At 42.3% G+C, this 20,924-nt stretch overlaps 1 protein-coding gene across 1 annotated transcript in view; it reads left to right on the plus strand.

Annotated features, from left to right (window-relative positions):
* The window catches only part of LOC122945408 (carboxypeptidase O-like), a 158,895-nt gene that overhangs the window by 130,222 nt on the left and 7,749 nt on the right, over positions 1-20,924 (plus strand). The window contains exons 10-11 of the mRNA XM_044304478.1: positions 11,815-11,899; positions 19,995-20,280. Of these exons, the coding sequence (XP_044160413.1) occupies positions 11,815-11,899; positions 19,995-20,280 (371 nt within the window). The remainder of the gene's footprint in view (positions 1-11,814; positions 11,900-19,994; positions 20,281-20,924) is intronic.

The following is a 20,924-nucleotide window of genomic DNA, read 5'->3' on the forward strand; positions in this document are numbered from 1 at the left end:
TTCACTTTGTCATCTCCTTTCCTTCTCCCAGCTGTAACCTATTTACACTAATTGTCTCCCTTTATATTCCCTCCCATACTGCCTCACTTTGCGGTTTATACTACTTCCTGGGTGAGGTGTTCACTGCTGGAGGCTGTGGCTGCTGATTCCTCAGATAGGTCTTTTTCCTTTATTTGTGTTTCTTTGCTGGCTTCATTCTAGGTGACCCTGACTCCATCCGTATTAAGTGCAGGGAGCCGGTGGTCGTGTCCCCTCACTATTATAGGGTTTTCAGGTGTCACACAGTATTAGGTACGTGGGCATGCAATCATCTACCATAAAGACCTTTGCATGGGCATAGCAGTCAGGGAGAGATCTAGGGGTTTTATAGGGCTCACCCATATGCTCCTTATTTTGGGATCAAGCCAGTCGGATGTTTATTTATAACATCCAGCTTTCTGCAACACCACCCGTGACACTTCTACACACTTTCAAAACAATCCTTCAGCGGGCGAATAGATGGCGGATGAACCTTCTAGGAGCTTCTGTTGGGAGCATTGGTTCATTTCTGAGACATCCGTATAGTGCGGGGGGGGGGGGGATTTGAAGACCCTCTCCATCTCTGTGCAACACAGGATGTACTCCTTCCCATCCATGATAACTGTGAACCCGTGATGTTTTCCCTGACGAAGAGACCAGGGGCTAGTAGTTATGGTTTGAATCTTGATGAAGGTCGCTACCCTTCCAGGCTCCTGGCTATAAGATTGCTTGGAGCCTGGAACAATCTTGACAGGATTTGTCTCCAGGTGGAGAGAAATTGTTTTTTTGGAATGCTTTCTCCATCGCAACCACGTTTTTGAATGACCAGAAGACTGGACGATTCTCTCCTGCCTTAGGCAACACTTTATGAAGTAATCGTGGAAAGTCAAAAAACAATTGTCCTCTGCCCAATAAAGGCCTTTTCGGTGCGGGTTAACCATAGATAATTCATTACAAGGACTGCCACCAATTATCAGATCGAATTGTCCCCATTCTTCAATCAGTTTTTTTCTGGTTATATTCTATATGTCGGCCACATATACAATCTGCCCTGGATGGTGTACCCGTCCTATCGTGATGGCATCCTCACACACCTCTGATGCCATATATTTTTCAATGTTAATTCTAAGCTGTTTCCATGATGACTGGGAATTCGTGATGTTTTCCCTGACAAAGAGACAAGGGGCTGAGAGTTATGGCTTGAACCTTGATGAACTTCACGACTCTTCTGGGCTCCAAGCAATCTTGAAGCTTTGTCTTCTCATTGTCTGCAGCTACTAGTGACCTGTTCATGCCAGGCAGGTCCCCCAGAAGTATCTAGCTCGATGAGCAGCGGATACCACATTTACATCAATCTTGACAGGATTCGTCTCCAGGTGGAGAGATATTGATTTTTAGAATGTTTCTCCATCGCAACCACGTAGTCGAATAACCAGAAGACTGGTGGATTCTCTCCTGTCTTAGGCCTCATGCACATGGCCATGCCGTTTTTTGCGGTTCACAAAACGCAGGTCTGCAAAAAACGGAAACCGCCCGTGTTGCCTTCTGCAATTTGTGGAATGGAATGGGCGCAGGCAATATAAATGCCTATTCTTGTCCGCAAAGCGCGGACAAGAATAGAATAGGTTATATTTTTTAACGAGGGCTGCGGAATGAAGCCATGGATGCGGACAGCACACGGAGTGCTGTCTGCATATTTTGCGGCCCCAATGAATTAAACGGCGGCTCGGATGTGGACCCAAACACCGGTCATGTGCATGAGGCCTTAGGCAACACTTAATTTCTTTAATAAAATATTTAATATCAAATGGAACCAAAACTTGATTAAATTATAAGAAACTAAACTTAAATTTGCCAATATATTATCCCAATCTTCGATGGAAATTACCGGACAATCAATTTGCCAAGCCTTTTGTGACGGAGAACGTGTATTATTAAATTGTGCAGAACCAAAGTGGCCTCCTCATGCTGCTGCAACCACTACACTTTGCCGTGGTGCCACTCTGTGGCCTCCTCATGCTGCTGCCACCTCCACAATCTCTCGTTGTTGTGCTACTCTGTGGCCTCCTCATGCTGCTTCCACCTCCACAATCTCTCGTCCTCATGCCACTCTGTGGCCTCCTCATGTTGCTGCCACCTCCAGACACTGTCATTGGGCCACTCTGTGTTCTCCTCATGATGCTTCCACCTCACCACTGTCATAGGTCCACTCTGTGGACTTCTCATTAGTGATGGCCTTGCGGTTTCACCCGGCAGGTTCACAGCAAACTTTGAGCGTTCGTGATCCGCCAAACATGCAAACATATTGCGATGTTCTTGTGCGCCATATTCTTTTGCATTGTGCCGAACTTTGACACATCCATCCGGTGGGACAGGACAGCCAATTAAGAGATTTCAGAACATGGACACACCCCCACCCTATAGCAGTACCCAATATGGCTGCCATTATACATTCTGTATTTTGTCGGTGTAGGGAGAGGTTGCTTTGGGGAGCAGAGACAGGCTGTTAGGGACACCAAAAGCTAGCTAATAGGGACACAAAAGTAATTTTAAGGACTGGTTATAGATGTGCTATCGACAGGTATGATATACAGAAGGGTGTGATGTACTTATAATATACTTTCTAACATAGAAAGTATATTATAGTACATTTTTACTGTGCAGCAGTTGTGTGAAGTTCTGCTGCAATACTGCAGCTATATAGAGGGTCAAACGCTAATAGGGCAACTAATTTCAATGGGTGTGATATACCACTTGCCCCCCCAAAAAACTGATTGAAGCACAGGTGTGATAAACCTATAATATACTTTCTATATAGTGCATTTGAACTGTGCAGCAGTTGTGTGCGGTTCTGCTGAAATACCGAAGCTATATAGAGGGACAAACACTATTGGAACAACTAATTGAAACAAGTGTGATATACTAGTTGCCCCCTCAAAAAACTGATTGAGGCAAGGGTGTGATATACTTATAATATACTTTCTATATAGTGCATATGAACTGTGCAGCAGTTGTGTGCAGTTCTACTGTGATACCACAGCTATATAGAAGGACAAATGCTATTGGAACAACTAATTGCAGTGAGTGTGATAAATCAGTTGCCCCCCCAAAACAACTGATTGAGGCAGGGGTGTGATATACCTATAATATACTTTCTATATAGTGCATATGAACTGTGCAGCAGTTGTGTGCAGTTCTACTGTGATACCACAGCTATATAGAAGGACAAATGCTATTGGAACAACTAATTGCAGTGAGTGAGATAAATCAGTTGCCCCCCCCAAAAAAACAGATTGAGCCAGGGGTGTGATATACCTATAATATACTTTCTATACAGTGCATTTGAACTGTGCAGCACTTGTGTGCGGTTCTGCTGCGATACCACAGCTATATAGAGGGACAAACGCTATCGGAACAACAAATTGCAACAGGTGTGATAGACCAGTTGCCCCCCAAAAAACTGATTGAGGCAGGGGTGTGTTATACCTGCTTCCACAAAAGATTGATTAAGAGGTTAGATCTACCTGCTTCCACCAAATATTGATTGAAACCTGCAATATACCTGTTTCCACAAATACTGCTCTTCTCTAGGGACTTAGGCACAGGGTCATTTTGAAAATGATGGGCAGAAGAAGAGGCAGGCCGTTCCGCAGGGGTGGTAGGGATCGGGCAGGTGCACCAGGCCGGACCCTAAGTGGGAAGTTGGAGAAGGCGCATGCGATTACTTCAAAGGATGCACCAGAGTTGGTTGAGGGGCTCACTCAGCCTTCCGCTTCTGCACCCTCCTCATCCTCTGTATCTGCACCCTCCTCACTCTCTGCTGTGTGCACCCCCAAATCCACCACCACCATAGCCCCTCCACACAAGTCAGAGGAATTATTTTCCTATCCATTCCCAGACCTTACTGATGCACAGCCATTCTTGACATCAGATGAGGAAGAGGAGGTAGCAATGGCTGCCTCTCCGTGGTCTGACCACAGTACCCAGATCAGCCCAAGGAGGGAGCTAATCTCTGTTGTTAATCCCAACACTCACCTAGGGACGACCACCTTAAAAAGGCTCCTGACCTCCCATCTCTGAGCCAAGTGGGAGCAACGCTGTCAGTACACACAAAACCACACCCCCGACACTCCACATCCTGCCTCTTCTCCTTTTCCTCTCTACTCCCATTTTTCCTGCACTCCACCTTCCACCATGCCGTCATCGCGTTCATCTGGCATAAGGCAGGCCTCCTTGGCCCAAATGTTCGAGCGTAAAAAGATAATGCCGCCGTATAACCCTCTTGCCAACTACTGCCATATACTCTGGTGGACTCTGAGGCCTTTAGAAAATTTGGAAGGCACTCGGAAGGAAATATTTCTCCCAGAAGGGCATCCCTGAACTATATGGCCATGTTCAGCGGCAAGTGAATATATTTCTGGCACACAGTGTTGGTGCCAAGATACATCTGACCGCAGACACGTGGTCTAGGATACACTGGCAAGGAAGGTACATAACTTTTACTATCCACTGGGTGAACCTTCTGACGGCCGTCAAGCATGTAGCCTGTGGCTCCTGTCTGGATTTGGTCTTCTCTTCCTCCTACTCCATCCTCCCTCTCCTCCTTGGCTGACTCCTCCTTTTCCACTGCTACCGCCGCTTCCGCTGTTCCCCTCAAGCTCCCCAGAACCTATACGACGTCACAGGTGAGACGTTGACACGCTGTGCTGCGGATGTTGTGCCTGGAAGCCAAGAGCCATACCGATCCTGCACTGTTTTCAGCTCTGTGGTCACAGGCCAATCAGTGGCTAACCCCTCAATTTGACAGTTGGTAAAGTGGTGTGCATCAACGGTGCCAATCTGCTGAGCGCGCTGAAACAGGGTAAAATGATGCACGTGCTGTGCATGGCACATGTCCTGAACTTAGTTGTGCAGTGATTCGTTGCCAAATACCCCGGGATCCGGGACGTCTTGCTGCAGGCCAGGAAAATCTCTGGCCATTTTAGAAGATCTAACTTGCCCGTCAGATGTCTGGTTTGTTACAGCCCGACACGCTGGAACTCCACCTTGTATATGCTTGATAGGCTGCTCCAGCAGCAATGTGCCGTTAATGACTACCTGTACGAACTCTGCAGCAGGACAGGTTCTGGGGAGCTTGGTTTCAAATCACTGCGCCAGTGGCTGCTCTTGTGCGATGCATGCAGACTTCTGCAGCCATTTGATGAGATCACCAAACTGGTCACTCGCAGCCAGGGTACCATCAGTGACATCGTACCTTACGCCATCTTTCTGGAGCGTGCATTGTGTCGTGTCATTGATCAAGCTGTTGAGAAGGAAAATGAGGTTGCAATGCTGAATGAATTCCCAGGGGGGGCTACTCCATCTGAGACAAATCAGGAGACTAAAGAGGAGTCAGAGGAGGATGGTGGCTGGGGGGAGGAGGAGCAAAAAGATCAAGCTTTGAGGGGAATTCAAACTTTTCGTGGATCCATGGTGTTGTCCGTGGCTGTGGTGAGGAGAACGAGAATGACATCATCCTGGGTGATGAGCAGGAGCCAGGGCGCTCCACCACTTCCCATTTAGTGCAAATGGGGGCCTTCATTTTCCAGTGTCTGCAGAGGGGCCTTCTTATAAAAAGCATAAAGGGCAGGGACCAGAAAATTTTACAAGCATCACAGAGGGCTGGCAGTATGCAGCATTTCCAGGCCTCTGGATCCAGCCTCAAGGAACGCCTAGACCAACAGGTGTCAGACTACATCAGGTTAACTGCCGATGTGGATGCTGTGAGAAGCGAGGAACCCCTTGACTACTGGGTGTGCAGGCTTACCCTGTGGCCAGAGCTGGCACAATTTGCCATGGAACTCTTGGCCTGTCCAAAAAGACGTTCAGCGCAGCAGGGTGGATCGTGACAGATAAGCTCACTCGCCTAGCTCACTACAGTGTGGACTACCTCACATTTCTAAAAATGAATGAGGCATGGATCTCGGAGGAATTCAAAACCTATGGCGACCACATGTAATTGAATTTCCTCATTCCAGCCCACACATATCCGCCACCACCCAGAACAAAGAATAGTCCTTATCTTATGTTTATACAGTTGCATAAAAGACCTTTTCTGTCAGGTGAATGCCTCATTTTTGGGGCCTCTACTCCAGTGGCATATAGTGCAATTTTTAGCAAGTGACCGCCTAATGTACCTCCAGCCACAGAATCACAAGTTCTTTTGTGTCAGGTGAATACCAAATTTTTGGGGCCTCTGCTCCAGTGGTCTACAGTTATAATTTTATCCAGTGACCGCCTAATGTACCTCCAGCCACAGAATCTCTTGGCTTGCCCCTCGTCGAGTGTCTTGTCCGAAAGGACGTTCAGCGCAGCAGGGGGTATCATGACCGATAAGCACACTCGCCTAGCTCACTACAGTGTGGACTACCTCACATTTCTAAAAATGGATGAGGCATGGATCTCGGAGGAATTCAACACCTGTTACGACCATGTTTTAATTGAATGTCCTCATGACAGCCCAAACATATCCGCCACCACACAGAACAAAGAATGGTCCTTGTTTAATGTATATACAGCGACATAAAAGTTATTTTGTGTCAGTTGAATGCCCAATTTTGGGGCCTGTACTCCAGTGGCCTACAGTAACATTTTTAACCAGTGAATGCCTAATGTACCTCCAGCCACATCAGTCAAAGTTCGTTTCTGTCAGGTGAATGCCACATTTTTGGGGCCTGTTCTCCAGTGGCCACAGTAACATTTGTATCCAGTGAACGCCTAATGTATCTCCAGCCACATCAGCCAAAGTTCTTTTCTGTCCGATGAAGGCTAAATTTTTGGGGTCTGTACTCCAGTGGCCTAAAGTAAAGATTTTATCCAGTGAATGCCTAATGTACCTCCAGCCACAGAATCACAATTTCTTTTGTGTCAGGTGAATGCCTAATTTCAAATTTTTGGGGCCTCTACTCCAGTGGCCTACAGTTCTATTTTTATCCAGTGACAGACTAATGTACCTCCAGTGTCACCGCCAGTTCTGTGAGACATTCTTCTCTACTTGCATGACGTTCTTTGTTTTGGCTTCACTTTGTCATCTCCTTTCCTTCTCCCAGCTGTCACCTATTTACACTAATTGTCTCCCTTTATATTCCCTCCCATACTGCCTCACTTTGTGGTTTATACTTCTTCCTGGATGAGTTGATCGCTTCTGGAGGCTGCTACTGCTGATTTTTCAGATGTCTTTTTCCTTTTATTTGTGTTTCCTTGCTGGCTTGATTCTAGGTGACCCTGACTCCGTCTGTGTTAAGTGCAGGGAGCCAGTGGTCATGTCCCCTCACTATCAGAGTTTTCAGGTGTCACACAGTATTAGGTACGTGGGCATGCAATCTTCTACCATAAAGACCTTTGCATGGGCATAGCCATCAGGGAGAGCTCGAGGGGTTTTATAGGGCCCACCCATATGCTCCTTAGTTTGGGATCAAGCCAGTTGGATGTTTATTTATAAGTTCCAGCTTTCTGCAACACCATCTGTGACATCCAGCCACAGAATCACAATTTCTTTTTGACTGCCTAATTTTTGGGGCCTGTACTGGCCGACAGTAAAATTTTTAGCCAGTGACTGTCTAATGTACCTCAAGCCACAGAATTACAGTTCTTTTCAGTCAGATGAATGCCTAATTTTTGAGGCCTGTACTCCCGTGGCCTAAAATAAAATTCTTCTAGGGTACAGCAGGGCACATTTTTGAGAGTTTCCCTTTAGGACGCATAAAAATGGCCCCTAATTGGAATACATATTTTTTGTGGAAATTTTTGCCAATGACCCCCCCCCCCCCCCCCCTCTGCTATATCACTGTCCGTGTTGTGGGACTATTTGTGTACTTCTAGTAAGTGTTTGGTGGTTGCAAATATGACCTGAAGGTTTTTAAGGTTCGTCTGCCATTAAAGTAAATGGGGCCCGCCGGGAAACGCATGGTTCGCGAACATTTGATCCGGCCGATGTTCGTCCATTACTACTTCTCATGCTGTTCTCACCCTCCCCACTTCATGACTGGTCCACTATTTTGACTTTCGGCCTGGCTGACATCATCATTTATTTGACATGTCTTCTGATCTGTCAGAAGGGAGGAAAAATGAGATGCACAACGGATCCTGTCTGTGTAGCAGCTGTAAGTCCTCTATGGTCCCATCACAATTGGCTTATGATTTTGTAGCCAAAAGCAGGAGTGGGTACAAAACACAGACAACAGACGTCTTAGATCCACTCCTGTTTTTTTTTTTGGCATAAGCAATACTGATGGATAATTGAGCAAATTCTGACCGAGTAAAGGTGTATGCTCCACAGACAGGATCTGTTTTTTGTGGGTTATTGTTCTGACGGATCAGAGGAAGGAAAAAGTATTAAGTGACGTCAACACAAACTTACTGCTGACACCCTCTCCACTCTGCTATCCTAGAAAATCTGCAGCGAGCTGGCTGCATTTACCAGAGCTTCGGTGAATGCAGTGGCTCCCTGAAACAGCTGATCATGTGGGTCCTGGGACTTGGATTCCCGCTGATTTGATAATGATGACTTTTTCTCAGCATAAGTCATCATTATCATTTCCTGGATAACTCATTTAAGTATTTCAGAATTCCATTTGTCTGCACATAGCTGTTTTGGTGATTAAATAATGTGAAGTGCAGCATTTACACCCATGACCGTGACATTTGTAAATTATTAATTTAAATCTGTTTATTCTGAGCTTAGGAGTCCAGTGGACGGTCCTCTTAGTCCTTATCAGCTATCTGAGTATGTACAGTCAGTTGTCAATCTCAAGTTATACTGAATCCTTTTCAGCTCCTCTTGCTCTATAAGATGCTGTCTGCAGATTGGACAGCATATTCATGGTGACAGGTAACATTTATGCTCCATTTAAAAGTAGCAATCATAGTAGCATGCAACATGTACTGGAATGAATGATTATTAGTATGATCATTCATTTCTAGTCACCTTGCCTTTTGTTGGCAGCACATCCCTTGTGCCTCCGACAAATAATTATTTTTAGGTACAAATAAAAGAAGTAACTTTTAATAATTACGAATAAAAAGTAAAGAAAATACGAAACCTTGCTCAAATAATGCAGTGAGAACATAAAAAATATATATACTGTATAGGCTTCACCTGAACCTCCAAAAGGTAATTGGAAAGGTCTTACCCGACCCAGGAAAACAGGTGGCAGTTTTTCTTTAGTTCCAGATGCCAGTCCTTTTGTTTGGTGAAGGTCAGTTAGAAGTAGCAGGAGCCCATGATATTTCTGGCAATGTGGGGATTATGCACTAGCTATCCCTAAACTTGTGTCCCTACCTGGAAGAGGGTTGGAGACTAGTTGTCCCTGCCTAGCGCACACAGAGCACACAACCCGGTCAGGAACCTGTCCCTGATTGGGGCCTATTCCCTAGCGATGTCCCTTGGCTCCCTACATGCCATGTTTCATCCCATAAAAGGGAATCCTCAGGGGAATTATTAAGTGGATAAAAAAACTCAAATAGGGACAAAGTGTACATGCCCAGATAGACTAAGGCAGTGTCTGATAAACCAGTGGTACGACCAAAGCAAATAGAAGAGAGATCAGTCTCATCAGTACATTTGATGAGGCCGCATCCAGTGTGCGAGATATTTTCTCAAAAGGAGTACCCTAATATCACATACAGAAGAGGGAGGAGTATACGTGACAAATTAGTCAAGAGCCATTACGTAGGGTCACCAGTACCTAGGACATGGCTTAATAAACTGATCTTAGGCTATTTCAAATGTGGAGGCTTTAGCGCCTGTATATATATGAGGTGTGGCAAAAAGTTTAAAAGCAATGTCACTAGGGTGGCCACTGGCTTCACCCAAGAAAGCCGTACCTCACTAGCCATGCCCCAAGCCACGCGTACATTGATGAAGCTACCCTAAATATCAGTAACAGAGAGTATGGGATCAGAGATATGATCAATTGCAAATCTAAGGGGGTCATTTATAAGATGACATGCGTTTGTGGAAAGGAATATCGGCAAAACAAGAGATTTGAGACAGAGGGTTGGGGAACATATTGGAGATGTAACTAATCAAAGAGATACTCCTGTATCACATCAGAAATGAACATGAGGGTAGGACAAATTGTCTTAGCTTTATGGCAATTGAACTCATCAAACAGACAGGGAGAAGGGGAAACTGGGTTAGAAGAATTCTACAATATGAAGCGAAATGGATCTTCTATCTGAAAACTGTCTATACAAGTGGTCTTAATGAACAACAAAACTGTAGTTGCTTTATATAGCCACTCTGTTCATCTAGATTTAATGAAGGGGTCATCTTAGGAATAATTGGAGTTTGCCTGAGATCATGTAGCCCAAGTTTAAACCATCTACTGTATTATTATTGGGGACTTAGCATGTTTATTGCCTCCTCTCTGTCTCTCTCTCATTTTTGACTTCACTATATGTTACACTGATGCACATACCTGGTATTTTGTATACTTTGAATATGAATATTTGGTGCTGGATTCTGGCTTAAATCTGTATATGAGCTATTAGCTCTTCATGTTAAATATCTATCCTAATCAGTGATAGCCAGTGAGCGTCGATGCCTGGTGTCATCTGGTCGCTTAGCGTACACATACATACGTAACGTCCGCTCCCTAGGGTGCATATACCGGGAGGATTTAAAAGGGCTGATGGGCACGATGTATGGCGCTCCCCTCCTTTGATACTAACATCAGCGGTGAGACAAGGGTTAGGTGGGGACACTTTCTCTTGCCTTATTATTTATTTTTTGCAGGGAGTTTCTTTTTGTTGAGGACTTTATACCTCAGGTCCCCCACCCTCCCTGCCTCCAATAATAACCAGTGTTTGTTGTGTTATCTGACAAACTGTTGAGTTTTTTTATGGTTTATCAGGTACTGTCCTAGTCTGGGCATATACACTTTGCCCCTATTTGAGTTTTTTGTCCCCCACTTAATATGTCCCCTGAGGATTCCCTATTATGGGATGAAACATGGCATGTAGGGAGCCAAGTGGGAATTAAGTAAGGGACATCTCTAAGGAATAGGACCCTATCGGGGCAGGTGCTCTGTGTGCGCTAGGCAGGGACAACTAGCCCCCAACCCTCTTCTAGGTACGGACACAAGTTTAGGGATAGCTAGTGTATAATCCCCACATTGCCACCTGTTTTCTTGTGTCTGGTAAGACCTTTTTAAATTTTCTTTTGGAGGTTCCGGTGAAGCCTATACAGTATATATATTTTTAATGTTTTTCTCACTGCAGTATTTGAGCACATTTTGGTATTTTCTTTATTTTTTATTCTTAATTAGTAAAAATTATGTTTTATGAGATTATGTCCATATCTTTGAGGCTTTGTTGTATACATTAGTGGGAGAGAATCTAAACCTATACATATTCACCTTGTGTATGGGGTAATATTGGTTGGTTTACACATGAAAGAAGCAAACAGCTGTCAAATTGTTGTTTGCTTGTTTGTGGTAGTCATGTCTCCAAGTGGCAATCATCAGGAACAATCATTCACATGAATGTTAATTTGCCAAATTATGAGTCCATATAAGAGGACAAAGAAAGAAAATATAACTTTTCTGTGAATTGTAATTTTTATAGAAATTGTAAATTGTGTCCAATGGTGGTCTTTAATGGCAATAACTAAATGGTAAGTGGGAAATTTTATTAGTCATGTATATTGATCAACATGGGATCTTTTGGGTCATAGAAGTCTACATTTAAAGGTTTATTATAATTATTTATTATATTCAATAGGACCTTACCTTATTTTCAATTCTTGTTAACCAGGAAACCGCTGCCAATAAAGCTATAGAAAAAATGAAAAAAGAACATAATAATGAATACACAGTAGGATCTACATCCTTGATATTATGTAAGTACTGTATAATCATGCAAAAACACTGACAACTAGCCTTTTAAAACTTTTTAGGCATATTTTGAAGCATTATTGTTGAATTTTGATGACCTTTATCATTAGCATGTTTCATGTGGCCACTGTAAATGCTTCCATCAGGAAAGTGTAGTATTTTAAACTTCCTATACATGATATGCCATTAAAAATGAAATACAAAAATTGTCCTTTGGTAGCAGGCAATGTGAATTATGAAACCTCCTAAGCAAAAAGGTAATTGATTGTCAGATTTCTGCTGGTGTGAAGGGAAGATTTTAATCCTCATTATAATAGTAGGATAGTAGGTGTATTATTAAAACGCCTATGACAGTTCTATTGCTATCCTGATAGGCCTTTATAAAGATGCCCACAGATGAGCATTACATTGATTAGTGTAATGTGTGATGCTCTAATTCAGTCACACATCGGTCCCACTCTCTTTGGTCACAGTGATGGTCTCATCGAGGGAGTTGATTGAGACTCTCTATTGTGCTAAAAGTCTATTAAAATGCCATTAAATCACATCGACACACTATCCATTTATTGCAAGAATTTAAAAACCGCTATAAAACATTGTGTGAAGGAAGCTTAAAAGGAACACCTATTGTGTTAGTAAGTAGCATGCCCCATTCATGATTGCTTCCTTTGTAGCTTTCCTGCTGTGTCCAATAATGATATTTTGCCTATTAGTGACTAACTCTGTTTAAAACCAGATGCACATTGCGAATATTAAAGAGATTATTCCATGAAGTATATTTCTTATAGTTATATCTAGTCCATATTTATACATATGTTTTGTATTTACACTAATTTCCAAAATGCTTATATCTTCATCAGGAATAATGTTAGTATAGCGCCACTTGCTGTTTTTGTGTTCCTGTGCACCTTCCTGTGTTAGGAAATGTGCTGAGATAGAAACACACATGCTCAGTCTTACTTCTCTCTCTCTCTATGCTCCTTTGGGTGTACAATAGAATCTTGGTGTGGGGAGCTACAGTAACTGCTTCTGGAGCTGCAACACTAAGGAAGCAATAACAAAGTGAGTGTTATGGTAGGGAGCAGTGAAGCCCTGAACACCACCTGCACCACTGTCCATACCTACTTGCATCATTCTCCCTAGACTGTGACCCACAACTGCATGGCAATCCCGTCTGTGCTGAAGCCTATAAGGAAAAACAACCAAGCAGAAAATAATAAACATAGTGACAGACAGGCACTAGATATACCGAAATATAGACGGCAAAGCAGAGGACAATAAACAAATAGACCAGTTCAAAACCAGGAGGATCAAATAATCTCAACACAGAATTCCAAGAGCAGAAACAATGATAATCCAGGTGAAACACTAGAGGTTGTGTCAGGGTCCAAATCACAAGGAAAAGCAAGGTCAAGTCCAGGCATGGGTAAGGAATACCAAAATCAGAACCATGCAGAGTAAATAACAAGCCAAGATTAATACCAGGAGAATGAATCTTAGGCTAACTCAGAATCCACAGGCGTGCTCAGTAAACAACCAAGGTCAGAGTCGGGGATCATCAAATGTCAGAGTAGCTAATGAGATCCAGAACAAACCAATCACAGGCAACTACTGAAGGCAGAATCCTCTTTAAATATACTGCCTATCTGCATGTAGAATGCGGGCGCAGAATCCAGCTGGTCCTGCAACCCATGCGACCTAGAGTTGAAATCAGTAAGCCTGGGTCACCAGTGGTGGATACAAATGGCCCATGGACTGAGTGACCCCAACATGACACCAGGCCCCTCGTAATAGACTGCAGACGAAGATGTCACCACCCAGTGACCAGCCCCGTTGTGGAAGATGGACTGGTTAGTACAGTGGGATGCGAAAGTTTGGGCAACCTTGTTAATCGTCATGATTTTCCTGTATAAATCGTAGGTTGTTATGATAAAAAATGTCAGTTAAATATATCATATAAGAGACACACACAGTGATATTTGAGAAGTGAAATTTAGTTTATTGGATTTACTGAAAGTGTGCTATAATTGTTTAAACAAAATTAGGCAGGTGCATAAATTTGGGCACCACAAAAAAGAAATGAAATCAATATTTAGTAGATCCTCCTTTTGCAGAAATTACAGCATCTAAACGCTTCCTGTAGGTTCCAATGAGAGTCTGGATTCTGGTTGAAGGTATTTTGGACCATTCCTCTTTACAAAACATCTTTAGTTCATTCAGGTTTGATGGCTTCCGAGCATGGACAGCTCTCTTTAAGTCACACCACAGATTTTCAATTATATTCAGGTCTGGGGACTGAGATGGCCATTCCAGAACGTTGTACTTGTTCCTCTGCATAAATGCCTTAGTGGATTTTGAGCAGTGTTTTGGGTCGTTGTCTTGTGGAAAGATCCAGCCCCGGCGCAGCTTCAGCTTTGTCACTGATTTCTGGACATTGGTCTCCAGAATCTGCTGATACTGAGTGGAATCCATGCGTCCCTCAACTTTGACAAGATTCCCAGTCCCTGCACTGGCCACACAGCCCCACAGCATGATGGAACCACCACCATATTTTACTGTAGGTAGCAGGTGTTTTTCTTGGAATGCTGTGTTCTTTTTCCTCCATGCATAACGCCCCTTGTTATGGCCAAATAACTCAATTTTAGTTTCATCAGTCCACACCACCTTATTCCAAAATGAAGCTTGCTTGTCCAAATGTGCTTTAGCCCACCTTAAGAGGCACTTTTTATGCTGTGGGCAGAGAAAAGGCTTCCTCTGCATCACTCTCGCATACAGCATCTCCTTGTGTAAAGTGCTTCGAATGGTTGAACGATGCACAGTAACTCCATCTGCAGCAAGATGATGTTGTATGTCTTTGGTGCTGGTCTGTGGGTTGACTCTGATTGTTCTCACCATTCGTCGCTTCTGTCTATCCGATATTTTTCTTGGTCTGCCACTTCGAGCCTTAACTTAAACTGAGCCTGTGGTCTTCCATTTCCTCAATATGTTCCTAACAGACAGCTGAAATCTCTGAGACAGCTTTCTGTATCCTTCCCCTAAACCGTGATGGTGAACAATCTTTGTCTTCAGGTCATTTGAGAGTTGTTTTGAGACCCCCATGTTGCTACTCTTCAGAGAAAATTAAAAAAGGAGGGAAACTTACAATTAACCCCCTTAAATACTCTTTCTCATAATTGGAGTCACCTGTGTATGTAGGTCAGGGGTCACTGAGCTTACCAAGCCAATTTGAGTTCCAATAATTAGTTCTAAAGGTTTTGGAATCAATAAAATGACAACAGTGCCCAAATTTATGCACCTGCCTAATTTTGTTTAAACAATTATAGCACACTTTCTGCAAATCCAATAAACTTCATTTCACTTCTCAAATATCACTGTGTGTGTCTCCTATATGATATATTTAACTGAAATTTTTTATCGTAACAACCAATGATTTATACAGGAAAATCATGACGATTAACAAGGTTGCCCAAACTTTCGCATCCCACTGTATATTAAAGTGAGACAGCGTTACCATAATTCCTCTTGCTCAGTATCTCCAGTGAAAACTAGACAAGCAGCTGTCTCATCACAATAGAATCCCTTACACACCAGAAGGAACAGAGGCAAGATACTAAAGGTGGACAAAGAAAAGTTGTTCAAAAGAAACAGTAGCTAGCACTATTCTAATGTTATTTCAGCAATGTCTCTGGATAAAAGTAGTTTTGAAATATATGTATATACAAAAAATGTTTACCATTATGGGGTGTATTTGTCTAAAAGCAATGTCCTTTGTGGAACAACATCTTTATGCCAAAACAGATTAAGGCATGGTAAGTCCCTTGAGGAAGAGAAATATATAGAGAAATATATAACATATATCTAAATTTTATGTGCATTCAGTGAGAATATTTTGTTGTAACATTATTGGTGTAAGTGAAGGTGCAGATCCTGCACTGCATGAGAGGAAGAGAGATTACTGTAAGGTCACCTACATGGACAGGACAAGATATTTTGACACCAATGGATTAAAACTGTGTCCCCTCTACAGATCCCAGCGTCTTAGCTATCAAATATTGCAGCTTACACACAACACCTTCAGTTAAACAAAAGTGAATATTGTGAAAGTCCCTGCAAACACGTAGACTATTTTCATATGGGTGTAATGCTGGTGCATTTCTAGACTTATACTGCAGCTGAGCGTCCCAGTCCGACTACAGGTCCTAAAAAGAAAGCATCATAGATCCCTATAATACTGTCAGTTTGGGTTATAGGAGCCATGGATTGGGCCAAGCCATTCAGCCATAATATAGGAACAGTAATGAACCCTCATTCCACTAATACAAAACTATCCTTATCATGCATACACCTCAAACACTCTCTTATAAATCTATACAAGGTGATTTCAAAAGTCTTTTAGGCACTCTTTTATTTCAGAGACAAAAGGAAAAAGGTATCTACACTAGAGATGTCGCTAACATAAAATTCTCCGTTCCCGAACGGCGAACGCGGATTTCTACAAATGTTCGCGAACCGGGCGAACCGCCATTGACTTCAATAGGCAGGCGAATTTTAAAACCCAGGGACTCTTTCTAGCCACAGTAGTGATGGAAAAGTTGTTTCAAGGGGACTAACACCTGGACTGTGGCATGCCGGAGGGGGATCCATGGCTAAACTCCGATGGAAAATTACATAGTTGACGCAGAGTTGGATTTTAATCCATAACGGGGATAAATCGCATAACAATCCAACATTTTTTGGAACAACGTGGTTTAAAACATCCAGTGTGTGTATACGATCAGGTATGATGTTGTATCGATCAGGTAGTGTAAGGGTTACGCCCGCTTCACAGACATTGACAGACCAAACTCCCCTTTTAATGCACCGCAAACAACAGCAAACAGTCCATTTTCCCAACAGCAAACTTCCAATTTGCACAAGTTGGATACAAAGCTAACCATGTCCCGTTGAGGTCATTGAAGGTTTCTTCCTCCACCCAGCCACGTACAACACCAAGGGTCCCCGAAAGGTGAATTGAATTTATTTTTCAAACAGGGAGATGGTAAAAAAAAACGCTGGCTCCCTCCCCTTTGTTTGAATCTACGCCACGGTCACTGCGTCTGCGCCGTGCAATTTACTGTCACACCCGATATGAGTGGTATTTTCTGTAGTACTATTCTCATCAGTTTAATCCCTGTTTCGTCCCATATCAGGGATTGCCTTTTGTGAAAAAAAAATTTGGCCGGGTACCTTCGACTGCCTACACAGTGACAGAACAAACTCTGATACACCAAACTGAATTGATTTTAGGAACCAGGAGATGGAAAAAGCAGCTTGGTCAGTCCTCTTGCTCCCAAGTTGGGGCACTGTGCGTGCACGGAGCAATGTGCTGTGGCACCCTATATGAGTGGTGTCTTAACTAGTACTATTCCTATCAGTTTAATCCTTATTACGTCCCCTATCCGGGGACGTGTGTCGAATTAATTAATCATTGTCGAATTAACGTCATCCTGAAATAATTTTGTTCTGAGCTCTGTACTTGCTTTGTATTGGAATTGATGGGGATTTTTTTAAATTGTCTGCATTATTTCTAATAAATAAATCATAATAAAGTCTCTTAATAGTAAATTTTATGTATTAAAAACCCATACAAATAAAAAAATAAAAAATAAAATAATGTTTTTTCTATGAAAATTTATCCAGCCGATCCCTTTTAGTCTGATCATAATGAAGCAACGGCCTTATCTGGGGTGTGGCAACATTGCCAACACACTCATAGAGGTGATGATTGCTTCATTGTGATACGCAAGCTCCTTCAAATTAGGCATGTACACATGCCTGAAAAATTAGGTATTGTTGCTGCTGTAGCAGCGGCCGGAAAAATTGATGTTTTCCAGGCAGAAAGGTGACTAAAACATTGCAGCTTGAACCCTAGTTGGTGGCAGAGAATTTACGAAAGTCATCCGGTATGCAGACATTAAATAAAGCAGCGTGGGGACCATTTTGAGGCTAAGGCATGTCATCAGGCCTTTTGTTAGTCAAACGTATTCCCCACTGTCAGTCCCTTCGGGATCCATGCCTCATTCATCTTAATGAAGGTGAGGCAATCAACACTTTTTTGACCGAGGCGACTTCTTTTGTCAGTGAAAATGCCTCCTGCTGCACTGAAGGTCCTTTCTGACAGGACACTTGAAGCGGGGCAGGCCAGAAGTTCTATCGCAAACTGGGATAGTTCAGGCCACAGGTTAAGCCTGCACACCCAGTAGTCAAGGGGTTCATCGCTCCTCAGAGTGTTGATATCTATTTTCTCAGAATGTTTTGGGTTCAGGGTACGTGGCCTCTGAACACTGGGCATTATTCCAGGGCCAGTTTAAATCACAGCACCACGACCACGACGGCCCCTGCGGGGTGGCCTGCCTCTGCCTATCATTTTTTTAAATATAAGTGGTACTATACGTACAAGGTACTGTGCCACCCTATATAAGTAGTGGGCAGTGGGCACAGTAAAGTCTGTGTGGGCCTGACACACACGGGCTTGCAAATGTGATTATATCAGAGAAAAAATTTTAATATAATTTTTTTTTTATCTGCAAGGTATTTGAGTGAATGACACCCTGTAACGGTATGAGTGGAGGCCTAGCCAGTGGCCACAATACAATCTGTGTGGGCCTGACACACACAGGTTTGCAAATGTGATTATGTCACAGAACAATATTAAATATAATATTTTTTTATCTGCAAGGTATTTTCTGTCACACCCTGTATGAATGGTGTGCACGTGCTGTCTGTGACTGAGACTGCAGCCTCTCACACACGGGCAGCCAGGCAACTGCAATATATATATATATATATATATATATATATATATAAAAAAGCACACTGATATACCAGCCCTGAAAAGGGCTTTTTGGGGTGCTGTCAGGACGCTGTCCTTACAACAGATGAGTCTGTGGACACAGAACAATGCCCTAGCTAACGCTTTCCCTATTGAATCAGCAGCAGCACTGTCCCTCACTGAGAATGCAGCTTCCGAATGAATCTAAAATGGATGCTGTCCATGAGGTGGGAGGGTCTGGGAGGGAGGGTCGTCTGGAATGTGTCTGCTGACTGTGAGGTACAGGGTCATAGTTTACTCAATGATGATGTATAGGGGGAGGACCGAACATCACATATGTTCGTTGGCGCGGCGAACGCAAACAAGCTATGTGCTCCGGGAACTAGTTCGGGACATCACTAATCTACACAAAAAGTTGCAACAACCAGGAACGTTCCCTGTGATGCACAGTTTTTTTATATGTTCAATGCGTTCTTTGATATGCTACATAACTCACTTCCTATTGGAAATATTTGCCCTTGATCCAATATGGCGGCTTTCAAGATGGCTGCCATTTTCCCAACATAGCCTAAAAGATAGGTCCCCTCTCCTATTACTTACTAGAGTATTCAGATATTTAATTTTTCCTTTTGTTCCCGAAATAAGAGTGTCCTGTGACCTTTGACTCTGTCAGATAGATAGATAGGTAGGTAGGTAGATAGATAGATAGCCCACAGGCAAAAATGTCATCCTCTAGATATGCTGGTAGAGACATACCCCAAAAGACTTGCAGCTGAATTGCAGTAAAAAGTAGTCCTACAAAGTATTGACTCAAGGGTGCTGAAAACAAATGCACGCCACACTTTCCAAGGTTTTGTTCAAATTTTTTAAATAATGTTTCATTTTCTTTTCACTTCACACATACTTGCTACTTTGTGTTGGTCTATAACATAAAATCCAATAAAATACATTTAGGTTTGCTGCCATAATGTGAAGAAATGTGGAAAAGTTCAAGGGGTATGAATACTTTTTCAAGGCACTGTATACCGTATACTCCTTTTGTCCACCATATATTCTAATAGTAACCATTCCTACAATTCTAGGCAAAGTTGCTATACAAAAATACCATCTGGATGTAAAAGAGTTATATTTTCAGTGCTGCACATACAGGATGGACAGCAACAGACATGAATAGAGATATTACAGGCCAAGTGTCTGATGGATAAAATAGCATATGATCAATAAGTCAATGGTATAACTTTTGATGCATTTTGTCTTCTAAATGTCCCATCTTTATTTCTTTCATTCAGATTCTACTTCAGGAACTTCAGGAGACTGGGCAGCTGACAACAATGTTACATTTTCATATACTTATGAACTAAGAGATGATGGTGAATTTGGATTTGAATTACCACCTGATCAGATTCAACCTACTTGTGAAGAAACATTCACTTCTATGTTAGCCTTGTTTGAATACTTAGATGAAAATTATCTAGAGCCACTTGACGATCTTGACGGCAGTGCAGTTGCTATTGGTTCACTGTGGTTGAATACACTTGTTTCAATTTCTGTCTGTGTATTCTATGCTCTCACTTGGTAATTATACATGTTTTCTCTTGCTTATTATCCTTTTTATGTTATCTGACTGGCTATATTAAATACAAAATAGCACATATACAATGTTGCTTTATAATAATTCTGACAGTAACAACATAATGTTCATGTTTCTCAACAATCAATTATGTTTCATTGACATTTCATGTAGAGTCTGTATATAATGAAATCACATTTTTACTGAAAAAATAATGTACAGATTTCTGTAATTGTTTATTTGATTTCAAACTACTACATTCTTCAAATATTAAATCGCATTGCAAATCTAGAGGCATTGTTTACTTTATGTGCCAACTACCAGACCAAATAACCACAGCATCTCAAGCCTCATTAACAACTTGAACAGACATCAAGGTTTCACTATATCCAGTCCAACTAAATAGTCTATAAAGGATGAAATAAAGGAGAAATATAGACAAGAGGTAATGTAACAATAAGGGAAAAAAATATCCAGATAGCATATGAAAAATAATTATATAAACTAGAGATGATCAAAACTTTTCAAATTAAGTTGATTTCAGATTCACTACATTTTTCAAAAACGTTGTTTCTGACCTAAACCAAAGATGCTTAAATTGCCCTGAAAATTGGTATATAACACTGTCTAGTCTCCTAGATTTTTAGGA

This window comes from Bufo gargarizans, chromosome 8 (genome assembly GCF_014858855.1).
Source record: "Bufo gargarizans isolate SCDJY-AF-19 chromosome 8, ASM1485885v1, whole genome shotgun sequence".
Classification (NCBI taxonomy): Eukaryota; Metazoa; Chordata; class Amphibia; order Anura; family Bufonidae; genus Bufo; species Bufo gargarizans.